The sequence below is a fragment of the Hyaena hyaena genome, unplaced genomic scaffold (genome assembly GCF_003009895.1).
Source record: "Hyaena hyaena isolate Hyena2069 unplaced genomic scaffold, ASM300989v1 scaffold_1053, whole genome shotgun sequence".
In the NCBI taxonomy this organism is placed as follows: domain Eukaryota; kingdom Metazoa; phylum Chordata; class Mammalia; order Carnivora; family Hyaenidae; genus Hyaena; species Hyaena hyaena.
In genome coordinates, this window is record NW_024081687.1 from 98,267 (window position 1) to 112,769 (window position 14,503).

Here is a 14,503-nt window from a genome sequence, read left to right on the forward strand (position 1 = left end):
AGCGAGCGTGGGTCTCGCGAACGCGCCCGGAGCGTCCCGGAGCCGGGAGCGTGCCTCGCCGATGACAACAAATTCGACGCGCGGCGGCGGCGGCGGCGTCCGCCTCAGTACCTGCCTCAGGCCCTGCCGCCTCCCCGCGTGCCCTCTTGCATCCCCTCTCCGTGCCGACTAGGATCCTCCCGGAGGCCCGCCGGGCCCGGGGCGACGGGGACTCCCTCGCGCCTGGTCCCCGCCAGGCCTAGCGCGAGCGACGCGGCGCCGGCGATGGGGTCGCCCTGAGGGACGCCCGGCGCCGAGCGGCCATGGAGGGGCCGTCCCGGGCTTAGGCCCCGCCGCGGACCGGGACGCCGCCGCCGCCGCCGCCGCGGCCTGGAGCCGGAGCCTGGGCCGCAGGGCCGGAGTCGCCGCCCGCAGCCCCCGCGGGCCCCGCGGCCAGCCGTCACCATGCCTTGGCCGTTTTCGGAGTCCATCAAGAAGAGGGCCTGTCGGTACCTTCTGCAGCGGTACCTGGGCCACTTCCTGCAGGAGAAGCTGAGCCTGGAGCAGCTCAGCCTGGACTTGTACCAGGGCACCGGCTCCCTCGCCCAGGTCCCCCTGGACAAATGGGTAAGAGTCGCCGGCCGGTCGGGCCCCGCCGCCCTCCTTGGGGCGCTTTGAACGGTGTCCCCCAGGACTGGCGACGTGCCGCGCGTCCCTGGGAACCGTCGGGCGCCAAGTGGAGTGTGGCAGGGACTCAGAGAAACGTGTTCAAGCGTTTAACCCGTGTCTAGCAAGTTTGCGGCCCCCAGTCACGTGTTTCCGAAACTTAACAGACGGGAACGAGTCTCCACGGAGGGCGGCAGTTGCGTCAGTGGTTTTGGGGGGCGGGGGAGGTTTTGACGCTGGCCGCACGGGGTCCCTGGGAGGGGGTGACCAGTCCTGTCCCTGGGGTAGCAGGGGGCGCGGGCCTCTGTGGCAAACCAATCCCGTTTCGTGGGACCACACTCTGGAGGGATGGGGAGGACCTTCGGGGATGTCAGAACTCGGAGTTACTCCTTTGTTTTTTTCGGGGTGCGCTGCTTGAACCCCGCGGGCAGTCATCTGCGAGGAAGGTCAGGTGAAGGCCTCTTGCTTGATGGTGCGTCTACAGGGCCCCCTCCCCTGCGAGTGGCCGTGGGGCCCCGGCTGGTGCCGTGCACTTATGCTTATTCGCTTCACGTGACAGACCGCGAACAGGTGTTGCAAAAGCGCTGAAGCTGCGAGTGTCAGACCTTTAAAAAAAAAAAAAAAAAAACAAAACAAAACAAAAAAAACCTGTGGTCGGCTTGTCATCCCGAGGCTGTGAGTTGACTCCGTGGGTCTTACAGGTGCTTCACGTATAAACTCCCCACGTTCAGATGTACCTGCATTTGTATGCTGAGGACATAGTCGTCTCCTTACACTGATTTCAGCCGGGGCTTGAACACGAATGGGACCTGGGACAGCTTTTCTTCTTCCCCCAACCCTTTACGTGTTGCGCCAGGGTTGGCTCCTGGGAGTTTGAATCCTATACAGGTGACATTTAGGAAATTATGTGCATAGGTGACTTTCCGGTCATAGTTGTGCAAAACAAAAGGAAACCCCTCCCCCTCATATAAGCTATGTAAAAAAACTTAAGTGCTTTTTTCTTTTATATAAAAGTATTTTAAAGACTAGTGACTTTAGCCGCAGAAACCTGAAAAATTCAAATTACAGTTAATACCTTATTATGACCCTTCAATTATTTATATTAGTATGAATAAACATTTTTTTTTTCAGTGAGTAGATGACTTAACTAGGCAGAGTACAAATGATAGTGGAAAGAGCCTTGGTTTGAGTAGACCCAGCCCTGCATCTGGGTAGATCACACCAGCCCAGGCTGCCAGTTAGCTAAGTGACCGTGGACACAGTCATTCACCTGAATTTAGTAAACATTCATGGGGTATACAGTCCATGGTAGGCACTGGGTCAGGGTACAGTAGTGCTGTAGTCCTTAGCGGAAGATAGGGATTGTGATGGATAGTTTTAAGTTCGGTGACCCATGAGTCTATTCTTTTGGTATAGGTATGAATAAGCTATCTTGCAGGAGGGTTGGATACTTACTTATTACAATTCTTTTTTTAAATGTTTTATTTATTTTTGAGAGAGAGAGACAGCGTGAGCAGGGGAGGGGCAGAGAGAGAGGAAAACACAGAATCTGAAGGAGGCTCCAGGTTCTGAACTGTCAGCACAGAGCCCCACGCAGGGCTCGAACCCATAGACTGCGAGATGACAACCTGAGCTGAAGTCGGACGCTTAACACCCTACCCAGGTGCCCCTAAAATTCTTTTAAATATGTATTTTTAAGAGAGAGCAAGCACAAGTGGGGTAGGAGCAGAGAGAGAGATGGAGACACAATATGAAGCAGGCTTCAGGCTCTGTGCTGTCAGAATGACTATATGAATTTGTCTTTAATGACTTTTCACATTGATCTTGTAAGATGGGTATTATTATTTCCATTTTAATGTTGGACTTAAATAACATGCCCCAAGTTACACAGCCAGCAGGTGGTACCCCGAGAATTCAAACCTAAACCGTAAGCCCCTATTTCTTCACTAATCACATGGCTTCAAGCCAGGGAAAGAGCAGTTAAATGTTTAAGTATCTGTTTATGTCAGGCACTGTGCTCGGCACTCCTTTTTGTGTAGTTTTAATTAATCTTCATGGGAAATCAGAGGTGGTGATATTTGAATTTACAGTTGGCTAGACCTAGTCGGAAGATTATGGTTCTGTTCCTTGAAGGTGAAGAATATGTCTAATTAAAATGTCAAAGCTTTGGCAATAAAAATAAATTAATTAGAAAAAAAATAAAATGTCAAAGCATCCAGTAAACATTTGATGTCGATTTATTTCTTATAGTGTGCTGTGTATGAACTAGGGTAAATTTGGATGTGACACTTAGGTAATAACTCTTCAAAGTTCTGATTCCAAATTTGGCTTTTGATTTTAATGACTTTCATGACTGAAGAAAATACCTCACAAAGATTCATAGGTTCAAGTGGTAGAATTCTGTCATTGGTAACATTCATAATGTTTTAATTCTCTGCCATCAATTATGCTTAGGGCTGTGTTGTGATGGACTGTGACATTCCTTTCTTGATCTCAGTTTTTCTTGCTAATTAATTGGAAGTTGTTGCATTTATATGTATATATAAATTAACTTTAAAAGCTATTTTTTTAATGTTTTTTAATGTTTTATTTATTTATGAGAGAGAGACAGCGTGAGCAGCGGAGGGTCAGAGAGAGAGGGAGACACAGAATCTGAAACATGCTCCAGGCTCTGAGCTAGCTGTCAGCACAGAGCCCGACGTGGGGCTTGAACCCACGAACCGTGAGATCATGACCTGAGCCGAAGTCGGACACCTATCCGACCAAGCCACCCAGGTGCCCCACCTTAAAAGCTATTTTATTGGGACACCTGGGTGGCTCCGTGGGTTAAACATCTGACTTTGGCTCAGACCATAATCTTATGGTTCGTGAATTTGAGCTCTGTGTGGAGCTCTGTGCTGACAGCTCAGCCTGGAGCCTGCTTCAGATTCTGTGTCTCCCTCTCTCTTTGTCCCTCCCCTGCTCATCTGTTTCTCTTTCATAAATATTAAATTTTTAAACCTATTTTATTTTAAAATTTTATTTATTTATTTAACATTTATTCACCTTTGAGAGACAGAGGATGAGTGGTGGTCGGGGGGGTGGGGGGGTGGGGCGGGAATGCAGAGAGAGAGACAGAATCCGAAGCAGACTCCAGGCTCTGAGCTGTCAGCACAGAGCCTATTGTGGGGCTCGAACCTATGAACCGTTGAGGTCATGACCTGAGCCAAAGTTGGATGCTTAACTGGCTTAAGCCACCCAGATGCTCCCAAAATGCTTTTATTTAAGTAGACTCCACACCTAGCATGGAGCCCAGTGTGGGGCTTGAACTCACAATCCCAAGATCAGTTATTTTTCTCATTATTAAAGTGATACCTTGGGGCACCTGGCTGGCTCAGTCAGAGGAGCATGTAACTCTTGATCTTGCGGTTGTGACTCCGAGCCCCATGTTGGGTGTAGAGATTACTTAAAAATAAAGTCTCAAAAAAAAAATTAAAAAGCGATACCTTTATTTTACAGAGATAAAGTGTGCTTGGTTTTTGGAATATACCTGCTAGGTAGCATCTACTACTGATAGCCATGGGTCATCTCATACATGGTTAGTATATTTGGAACTCTTTGTGAAGAAGAAAACTGCTTATCTTTAAATTCAGCTCTTAAATATTTGGCCATAAGAAAATCAGGAAATCAGAAAGTTACATAAGTCACATTCTCTTTAACAGGATTCTGTTTATGGATCTGTTTTTATTACGGAGAATGTATGCCCAAATAAGCTTCAGGATGCTCCCCTGGAATGCATACCCTGATGAGGGCACCACTCTTCACTTTTCCCCATTGTGGAGCTACTGTTCTTCCCTTTGTGCCGTTCTGGAGTATGGCCTGAGTGAGAGTGCCACTGCCCGTTTGTATGTTAAATATCGGTACAATTTTTATTTATTTTACTTTTTTAATGTTTTTTATTTATTTTTAGGAGAGAGAGAGAGAGATAGACAGCGTGAGCAGGGGAGGGTCAGAGAGAGAGGGAGTCATAGACTGGAACAGGCTCCAGGCTCCGAGCTGGCAGTCAGCACAGAGCCTGATGTGGGGCTCGAACCCACGAACAACGAGATCATGACCTAAGCGAAAGTCAGACGCTTAACCGACTAAGCCACCCAGGCGCCCCGTCGGTACAATTTTTAAATCTAAAAATGAAAAATTGCATATAGAATGTCTAATTTTCTTCTTACATACCTGTAGATCAACTGTTACACTCCCCACTTGGGAGATCACTACCTTAGAAGGGCTTGAAGTGGGATGGAGGAATAGAAGCAGGGGCTTGGAGCTATTCTGCAAGGTAACGCACTCCTAAGTTCATGAGTTCCCAAGGAAGGGTTTGAAGATGCAAAATGTTGAAAGAAGGAAATTCTACTTGGGTAGGAGGTTGGATTTGATGACTCGCTCTTTTCCAACTCTTTAAGACTGTGACTTTATTCTTATTATTTTTTTAAAATGTTTGTTTATTTTGAAAGAGTACTCGAGCGGGAGAGGGGCAGACAGAATCCCACGCAGGCTCTGGCTCGGGGCTCGATCCCACGAACTGTGAGATTATGACTTGAGCCAAAATCAAGAGTCAGACACCCAACCCACTGATGCACTCAGGTGCCGTGTGTGTGTGTGTGTGTGTGTGTGTGTGTGTGTGTGTGTGTGTGTATTGAGAGAGAGAGAGAAAGAGAGAGAGAGAGAATCCAAAGTAGGCTCCAGGCTCTGAGTTGTCTGCACAGAGCCCCATGTGGGGCTCAAACTCAGACTGTGAGATCATGACCTGAACCAAAGTCTGACACTTAACCGACTGAGCCACCCAGGCACCCCATATTTTTTAATTAAAGTTTTTTCATCAGTTGGTTTGTTACACTTCTTGAGTTCTTAGTATGTGCCGCTATGACAGGCTGGAGGATAGAGCAGTTAACTAGATAAAGACCCTTTCCTCATGGAAGTTCAGTATTTCCTGGAGGATGGACATCAAAACATGGAAGCCTTTTAATTTCAACCTAATAATCTTTCTTTTGCCTTCCTACTTATACTGGCATGTATAATAAAATTATCTTCAGTTCAAGCAATATTGGTTACTAATTCTTTGCCAGATGGTCTAATAGACCAGTGTTACCTTCCCTTTACATGCATGAAACTCATTGATAACTAAAAGCAAAATGGCCTTTAACATAAGAGAAACTCTAAGGTGATCTGTAAGATACTTGCTTAGCACTTCAGGTCTCTGCTTTTAGGTTAAGAATTATTCAATCTCAAGGATATACTTCTGTGGGCTAATGAGGAAAGTATTGCCTGAGTAGATAGATACCAAGGAATCAGTTTGGCCATGTAGGCTAAGAATTTTGTCCTGCACGTATACTGTAGTAGACCTTGGAGTCTCATAGAATGAGTGAATTTCTAAGTGCCTTATGATTATCCTTATATAGAGGATTTTGTCCAAGTGCATGTAAGACTATAGAAGTGTGATCTATTTAAACATCTTATATTTAGGGGTATTATTTTGTACCTTAGCAGCACCAGTTTAAATTCCTCAACTGTTTACTCTCTCCAGAACTATTTCCTTAACATTACCAGACTTCTTTTAATACCATTCTTCAGTGCCGTAATAAAACTTCCTATTCTATTTAAAAGTTTAAGGTAGCCACAAAATCGAGACAAATGAAATCTTGGTGTTTACCGGGAAGAGAATTCTATCACATTCAGTTTCCTAGATAGTTGTCTACTGTTGATAGATCCCCATGTTACAAAGGCTGTCATTGCCTATATACAGCTTAAAACATTTTGGTGTATTTTAAGTTGTTTCCTTTTCTTAAGTTTTTTTAAATGTTTGATTTATTTCTGAGAGAGAGACAGCATGAGCAAGGGAGGATCAGAGAGAGAGGGAGACACAGATTCCGAAACAGACTCCAGGGTCTGAGCTGGCTGTCAGCACAGAGCCTGACGCGGGGCTTGAACCTATGATCCATGAGATCATGACCTGAGCCGAAGTCAGATGCTCAACCAACTGAGCCACCCAGGAGCCCCAGTTGTTTACTTTTCTTATATAATTAACATGCTAATTGTGGAAAAAGCAAATGGTAAAGAAATAAAGATGAAATATGTACACACACACATATGTATCTAAAATATATTAAGTATGAATAGTCCTAAATCTCATCTCTTCCAGAAATAACAATATGGTACACAAATTTCAGACTTTTAATTATGGAAGTAACTAACCCATGAGCCAGTCCGAACTTGTTTTGGTCTTCTGTGATGGGACTCTTTACAGCCAGACATTCTAAATTTTTCTTTTAAAATTGTTATGAAAATACGAAAAACATGAATAGAGGGATGAGTCTTAAATGATCGTCCCTTACTGCACTAGTTTATTGGTTTAATAGGAAATAGTAGAGAAGGGGAAGGTTGTGTTCTTCCCTGTCACTGTCCCTGTCCCTGTCGGGATGAGGAGCAAATGGGAGAGGAAAGGAGACTGAAGTTGAGGGGAGAATAAGTTTTAACACTGATTTTTAAGGGAATTTTGGAGCATCCAGACAGAGACGCTCAGGAGCCAGTGGGAGCTGTATATTGTTAACCTCAAAAGTAAAACCGCCAGGTATTGTACCAGCAAAAATTGGTTTATTTGGGAAGAGCAGAGTACTGCAATCTGGGACAGGTGAGCTACAATAAAACCTTAGGCAAGTCTGGAGAGCAAAGGAGAAGAAGTAAGCTCTTTTACAGAGGAAAGAGGGAGGTTGGGAGGGCCGTTCTAAACAAAAAAGTCCATTGGAGTAAACTGGAGTTCAGAGTGGAGTGGCCCTTCACTGGCTGAGCCGGGAAATCCCTTCCTGACTGGGCTGTTGTGGGGGGCGGGGAAGGAGGAACATCTCCTACCTCCTGCTGGGACCGGACTTCATAGCTCAGGTAGGATGGACTTGGAAGGTAGGTCTCTTCTCATTGGGTTTGCAACTGACCGCAGTGCTAGGGACTTGAGAACTCTCCTTACTGGCTTCCTGCCTCCATTTTATTTATTTATTTAATTTATTTTTTATTTTTTTAAAAAATTTTTAATGTTTTATTTCTAGGAGAGAGAGAGAGAGAGAGAGAGAGAGAGAGACAGCACGAGCAGGGGAGGGTCAGAGAGAGAGGGATTCACAGACTCTGAAACAGGCTCCAGGCTCTGAGCTGGCAGTCAGCACAGAGCCCAACGTGGGGCTCGAACCCACGAACTGCGAGATCATGACCCAAGCAAAAGTTGGACGCTTAAACGACTAAGCCACCCAGGCGCCCCTCCTGCCTCCATTTTAAATGAGTTTTTTTTTTTCATTTCTTTTCACCATATAGATAGTAGGGCGCTGAGGGAGAGCTGGAGCCAAAGATTTGAAGTTATCAGAGTATCCGTAGTGACTGCAACACAGAAAGCACACAGGTGCGTGGTTTGTGTGTAGATTAGTCTGAGAAACCAAAAAGGCTGCAGATGGAACTTAAGAGAATACCGATGTCGAGTGGTAAAGGGCTGGGAGAAGAGTGGCAGCGGGGAAGGTGTTTCAGGAGTGAAAGAAAGTTAGAATTCCAGAGAGGGAAGTGGCGTGCGAGTTATGCTGGAAGGGGCGGACTGCGTATTCATTGTGGCAGTTCTTGGCAGCGTTCAGAGCAGCGTAACATGTGCTGAGGGTTAGAAGGCAGGTAGTCGTTGGTGGTTTGGGTGAGGCTGCCTTGGCTACCCACAGAGAATGATGACTGGAGGGGAGACGGAATCGAGGTAGGGGATTTTATTCTGCTTCTGAAGATCATAGCGACCGTTTGTTAAGCGCCTTCCATCTCCGTGTACCGTAGTGGGTGCTTTCATGTAGGTTTTCCTGCTGTAAGTTGGGTGTGACCATTTCCATTTTTACTGTAAGGTTAAGTAACTTACTCAGGTTTAGATTAGCAGTGAGGCAAGATTTCAAACCTAAGTCTTTCCAACTCCTATATTCTTTTTGTACATCACACTGGCTCAAAAGATTGAAGAAAGCTGAGCTTCTAAAAACATTAGCAGCTCTGGGTTCACCTGGGAAGTTTGGCAAGATGCAGACTTCTGGCCCCTTCCCTATAGATTCTTGTTCTAAAGGCCCAAGAATCTGCATTTTTAGGAAGCCTCCTAATGGGAGTCTGATGTGTATTGTCCTTGACTGACTTTTGAAAAACTGGTACAAAGGGATTGAGAGTTTTTCTATCATAGAAAGCTTGTTCTAGAAGTTGGCTCGCAAGCCCACGTGCTGTTTTTTTGAGACTTACTGATGTTACCACGTCATTTTGATTCGCCTCTTAACAAAATTTTACATTGTGAAAATATTTCTTCTTTATAGTTTCTGCCGTGATTAATTGAAGAGCTTTTGAAAGTTAACTCTTCTGATCTAAGTTGCCATATCTGTAAAATGGGCACAGATGATCTAAGTTGCCATATCTGTAAAATGGGCACAGAAACACTTAGTTCAGAGGGCTATTGTGATGATTTAATGCAATAACGTAGGTATAAAATAGTGTAGTGCAATATCCTGTATGCAGTAAGTGCTAATCAAGTGTTAATTGGTTCAGGTTAGGTCTTGCTAATTTTTATGCTCTATTTTATCTGTCTTTGAATTTTGATGCCTTGATTTAAACTAATAAGGATGTGTTTTTTTCCCCTGGTTAGTCTGATGGTACGTGTTAAAGAAAACCGTAACTTAATGTTTTTCTTTTTGCATACTGTCAGACACACCTTGGATTCCTAAGAGTGCTCATCACTGCGCTACGTAGGCACTGTGGAAGATAAAGAGCAATAGTCAACATTTATAAAGTGTGTACTTGGTATCAGGAACTATGTTGGTAGCTCTACATGTTATTACCTCATTTATGCTCACAGTAAGTCTGTGACATAGATACCATCCTATTTTATGGAAGAGGAAATTGAGATTCAAGAGCTTGTCCAAAGCCACCCAGCAAGTGAGTGAGCGAGCTGGGACCAGAACACATGCTGTTTTAAAGGAGTGTCCTTCAAACACTGCCCAGTTTTCTCTTAAATTTTTGAAAAACTACCGTCTTCCTTGTGCATTTTAAAATTGACTTAATGGTTTGGGACGCCTGGGTGGCTCAGGTGGTTAAGTGTCCGACTTCGGCTCAGGTCATGATCTCGTGGCTTGTGAGTTCGAGCCCCACGTCGAGCTCTGTGCTGACAGCTCAGAGCCTGGATCCTGCTTTGGATCATGTGTCTCCCTCTCTCTCTGCCCCTCCCCCGCTTGCACTCTTTCTTACTCTTTCTCTAAATAAACATACATTAAAAAAATTTGACATAACAGTTTAAGCAACTGACTCTTGGATTTGGCTTAGGTCATGATCTCACTGTCCTGAGGTCGAACCCCCATTTGGGCTCTGCGCTGACAGCACTGAGCCTGTTTGGAATTCTTCCCTGGCCCCCAGCTGCATTCCCACTGTGTGTGTGTGGGTGTGTGTGTGTGTGCGCGCGCGCGTGCGCGCACGTGCTTTCTCTCAAAACAAATATTTAAAAAAGTAAAATTAAAAGGTATCCATTATAAATTTTGATAAAAAACAAAATTCACCCAAGGACATTTGAACATTAATTGGCTTTTTTTCACTGATATGTGAATCAGGCAGCACCCCACCCAGCTGGTATAGAGGAGCTCCACAGTTGTGCAAAAGGGAAGGTTTTTATAGGAAGGAGGGAGGAGAGTGGGGAGAAGTTATTAGCAAAAGAAAAGAAAAAGATGGTTTCAGGCCAGAACTTCTTTTCCTCAGTGGGAAAGAGCAGGGAGTCTTAGGTGGATTACCTCATCTTCCTTTGGAGGAGAGAACCCACATGATAGATTACCTCATTGGTGCCAACCAGAATATCCAGATTGATTGGCTTAAAATTTCACTTCTGGAGAGGTTGAAACTGCAATTAAGTCTTGATTTGCTGTCCTGGAGGGCGAGTGACTCGACGTTGGCCTTTAGTTTACTTAACAGCTTAAATAGTTGTAGAGGGTAATTCTTACTGTTATAAATATTGACATAAAAATATGTATTTTCACCCAGTAGGATCTAAATATCCACCATCATGCATTTAAAAATGCTTGAACAAGTTCTTCATTAAAGTTGGAAATGTAACCTACTTTTTCCCATGGAACGCCTATGTTCAGTTCACCTTACTTCCTCTGCAAAATTTTATCATAACTTATGTATTTTATGCTTAAGTCTTTTGTTGATCATGCTGTCATTTCTCTTGAGTAAAAACATGTAACTAAGCTGAAATTGGTCATATTTTAAGACATGCTATCAAGCTTTCTTTTGCATTAGGTAAATATAATTAATGATTTAATATTTATTTTTGAGTGAGAGCAAGAGAGAGGGAGACAGAGACAGAGAGAGACAGAGGGTGATTTGGAGAGGGGTAGAGAGAGAGGGAGACACAGAATCCAAAGCAGGCTCCAGGCTCTGAGCTGTCAGCACAGAGCCTGACGTGGGGCTTGAACTCACGAACAGTGAGATCATGACCTGAGCTAAACTCAGAAGTCATGACTGAGCCATCTAGGGGCTCCTCCTTATTCCTTTTAAAATTTAATTCAATTCCTTTTAATTCCCATTTTAATTCCTTTAATGATTTCTTCATTTCCTATTTTTTCAGTTTTTTAGTGGTCGTCTTAGCAGTTCCTCTAGGCCCTACCATATTAATCTTATCGGTATTTCCTTCAGGTAATCATTAGGTTTTACGTGTTAAAATTTTTCCTGTGGATTGTGTTATTATAAGTGTGCAGTTGATCAAAACGATATAAATATGTTTGAAAAATTAAACCTAAAATCTTCTCTTGGGAATACATTTCTTAATGGTGTGGCCAGGTGGTTTCCCCTCCCCTGATTAGCTTGTGTATTCATAGATGGATATATTTTACTAGAATTTGATCGGGCTCATCATAAATTTCATTCTAAGTTTTGGAAATAGAAGCTTAACAAACGTAGATGTCATAAAGATGTAGATGAGACTCGAAGGCATTCTGCAGTAGCAACATCACTTGGTTCTTTGCGTGCCATGCCAAAAACATGTGTAAGATAGGGAAAGCGTAGCAACCTATTGCTGGCCTTGCCTGGAGTCTTTTATACCTGGGGCAGTGCACCAAGGAGGATTCAGGAAGGGAAAAGGCCTTTTTGGCTAAGCGGGAGAAGGGAGATTGTACGAGGGAATACGGGAGAGGAGAGCCAACATGGTGCCACTGTCAAGTACGCTTCTCAGGAAGATCGGCTTTAGAACAGAGTATATTTGGAGAGTGAGGATCTGGATGTGTTTACCTTAAAAGCATCCATGCCCAGGTACTCTTCAGCACGTCTGTAGGATTACAGAAACGCCAGCACGAAGAAAGCCTTTTAGAGTGATAACCTCCAGTGACCAAACACAAGCCAGTCCAAACCAACATTCAGCGATAGGTCTGTAGACAAAGAATTATGACACTGCCGTTACTCATCATGGCATGCAGGACTTACCTCACGCATAAGCTGGCATTTTATAAACTGTGTTATTTTAATTTAAAAAGTACATTATCAGGGCGGAGCGCTTGGGTGGCTCAGTCAGTTAAGCGTCCAACTTCGGCTCAGGTCATGATCTCATGGTTTGTGGGTTTGAGCCCCGCCTCAGGTTCTGTGCTGACAGCTCAGAGCCTGAAGCCTGTTTTGGAGTCTGTGTCTCCCCCTCTCTCTGCCCCTCCCCTGCTCATGCTCTGTCTCTCTCTCAAAAATAAACATTTAAAAATAAATTTTAAAAAAGTACATTATCAAGAAATACATTTAATTGTTCTGTTAACTACATTTACATCCATCCTGTCTTCCTTCTGTTGTCGTCTGCTTTGCCTTACCACGCCATTAAAATCTCTCTCACTGGGGTCCCCAGCGCCCTAAATATCACAGAAGCCAATGGACATTTAAAAATCTTTGACCTCTTGTTACCTTTTGTTGCACTGGACCTTTCTTTATATAATTGTCTTTCCATGATTTTCTGGGACATAAGACTTAACTTGATTTTCCTTCTACTTCTCTGTTTGCTTTTTTCTACTTTACTTGGCAGGTGCTTCTTTTCATAAACCAATTCTTAATACTTAAATGTTGGTGTTTATCAGGATTCTGTCCTAGGCCTCTTGTCGTTTAACTCTACGTAAGTTTCCAAAGGCCGTCTCATCACCCTAGGGCCTCAGCGCGGATGCTCTCCTCTGATACCTGGACCAGAATAACCAGCTGCCACTGCGACATCTCCACCTACGCGCCTGCTCTTGGGAACTGAACTCCTCTGCTTCCCCTAACCTTCTCCAGGTTTACTCTCTGTAGATAGCACTATCTATCCAGTTGCCCGCGGCAGCAACCTGAGAGTTATTCTGCAGTCCTTTATTTTTTTAAATTTCTCATGATGCCAATTCTACTTCCTAAAATATAATAAAGTCTGTCCACTTCTAACCACCCTCAGTGTCACTGTCCTCGCCAAACCCATTTCCCTGGCTTCTCTTACTCATGACAGCCTTTCTGCCCGAGTTTTGCTTTCCTCTAGTGCACACTCTGTGCGGTAGCAGAAGTGGTTCACTAAAAGTTCTAATCCCATTCTTGTGCCCTTGCTTAAAATCTTTCAATGGCTTCACTTCGCTCTTGAGATAAATGTCAGGCTCTGTAACGTGAATTACAAGGCTGTTTGGACTCCCTCTCCCTTATCTGTGTAGCTTTATCTTTGGCTCCTCACCCTAGCACACCACAGTGGAGTCTAGAGTAGCTTTTCCTTTTCAAAAAGTCTTACGTCTCAAGTATGTGGGCTTGCACTCTCTGACCTCTGCTTTCTTTGAATCCTTTCACACACTATAGTCTCTGTGTGGACCACTTTGGTGACTCCTCAGCCTTCTCTGGTCTCACCTTGAAATAGCACTTCCTCAGATGCCAGGTTAGGTTGTATTACATGCTTAAACAGTACAGCGTATTTCCACTTTCAGGTAGCTCACTACATCTTAATTACGTGTGTCTTTCATGGTAAACTATCTAGTAAATTTCAGAAGGATGGGGAGTCTTTATCTTGGACTCTGCTTTCTTTTTCATTTTTAAAAAATATTTAAATTTTTGAGTGAGAGAACACGAGCAGGGGAGGGACAGAGAAGAGGGGGAGACATAGAATCTGAAGCAGGTTCCAGCCTCCATGCTGTCAGCACAGAGCCCGATGTGGGGATTGAACTCATGAACCATGAAATTATAACCTCAGCCAAAGTTGGACACTTAATCGACCAAACCACCCAGGCGCCCCTTGGACTCTGCTTGCTTGCTTGCTTGCTTGCTTGCTTTCATGTTTTTTATTTATTTCTGAGAGAGTGAGAGAGAGACAGTATGAGCAGGGGAGGGTCTGAGAGAGAGGGAGACACAGAATCCGAAGCAGGCTCCAGGCTCTGAGCTGGCTGTCAGCACAGAGCCCGACGCAGAGCTCGAAACCATGAACCGTGAGATCATGACCTGAGCCGAAGTCAGAGGCTCAACTGACTGAGCCACCCAGGCACCCCTGGACTCTGCTTTCTTAATCCCTAGTGTCTGACACCTAGAGGAGCATATTTAGCATCTTTGAATTCTTGTTCCTGTGATTTCAAACTATACGTGGTTTTTCTCTTTAGTGTCTCAATGAGATCCTGGAGTCAGCAGATGCACCTTTAGAAGTCACTGAAGGATTCATACAGTCAATTTCTCTGTCAGTTCCATGGGGCTCCTTGCTACAGGATAATTGCGCACTGGAAGTGAAAGGGCTAGAAATGGTCTTCCGGCCTAGACCTCGCCTAGGTACGTGCATTATGTGTTTGATTTGTTTCTATTTGTATTCTTCAGAGAGTGGGAAAGCAACCTAATTGTATTA

The 14,503-nt window shown here is 44.4% G+C and overlaps 1 protein-coding gene across 4 annotated transcripts in view; it reads left to right on the forward strand.

Annotated features, from left to right (window-relative positions):
• The first annotated feature begins 46 nt into the window (after positions 1-46).
• ATG2B (autophagy related 2B) overlaps positions 47-14,503 on the forward strand; it is a 71,123-nt gene continuing 56,666 nt past the window's right edge. For 3 of the 4 annotated variants that reach the window (XM_039222077.1, XM_039222078.1, XM_039222080.1), the window contains exons 1-2: positions 47-606; positions 14,268-14,430. In XM_039222077.1, coding sequence (XP_039078008.1) covers positions 445-606; positions 14,268-14,430 — 325 coding nt within the window. In that variant the 5' untranslated portion in view covers positions 47-444. The remainder of the gene's footprint in view (positions 607-14,267; positions 14,431-14,503) is intronic. The other variant, XM_039222079.1, reaches the window with a different exon arrangement.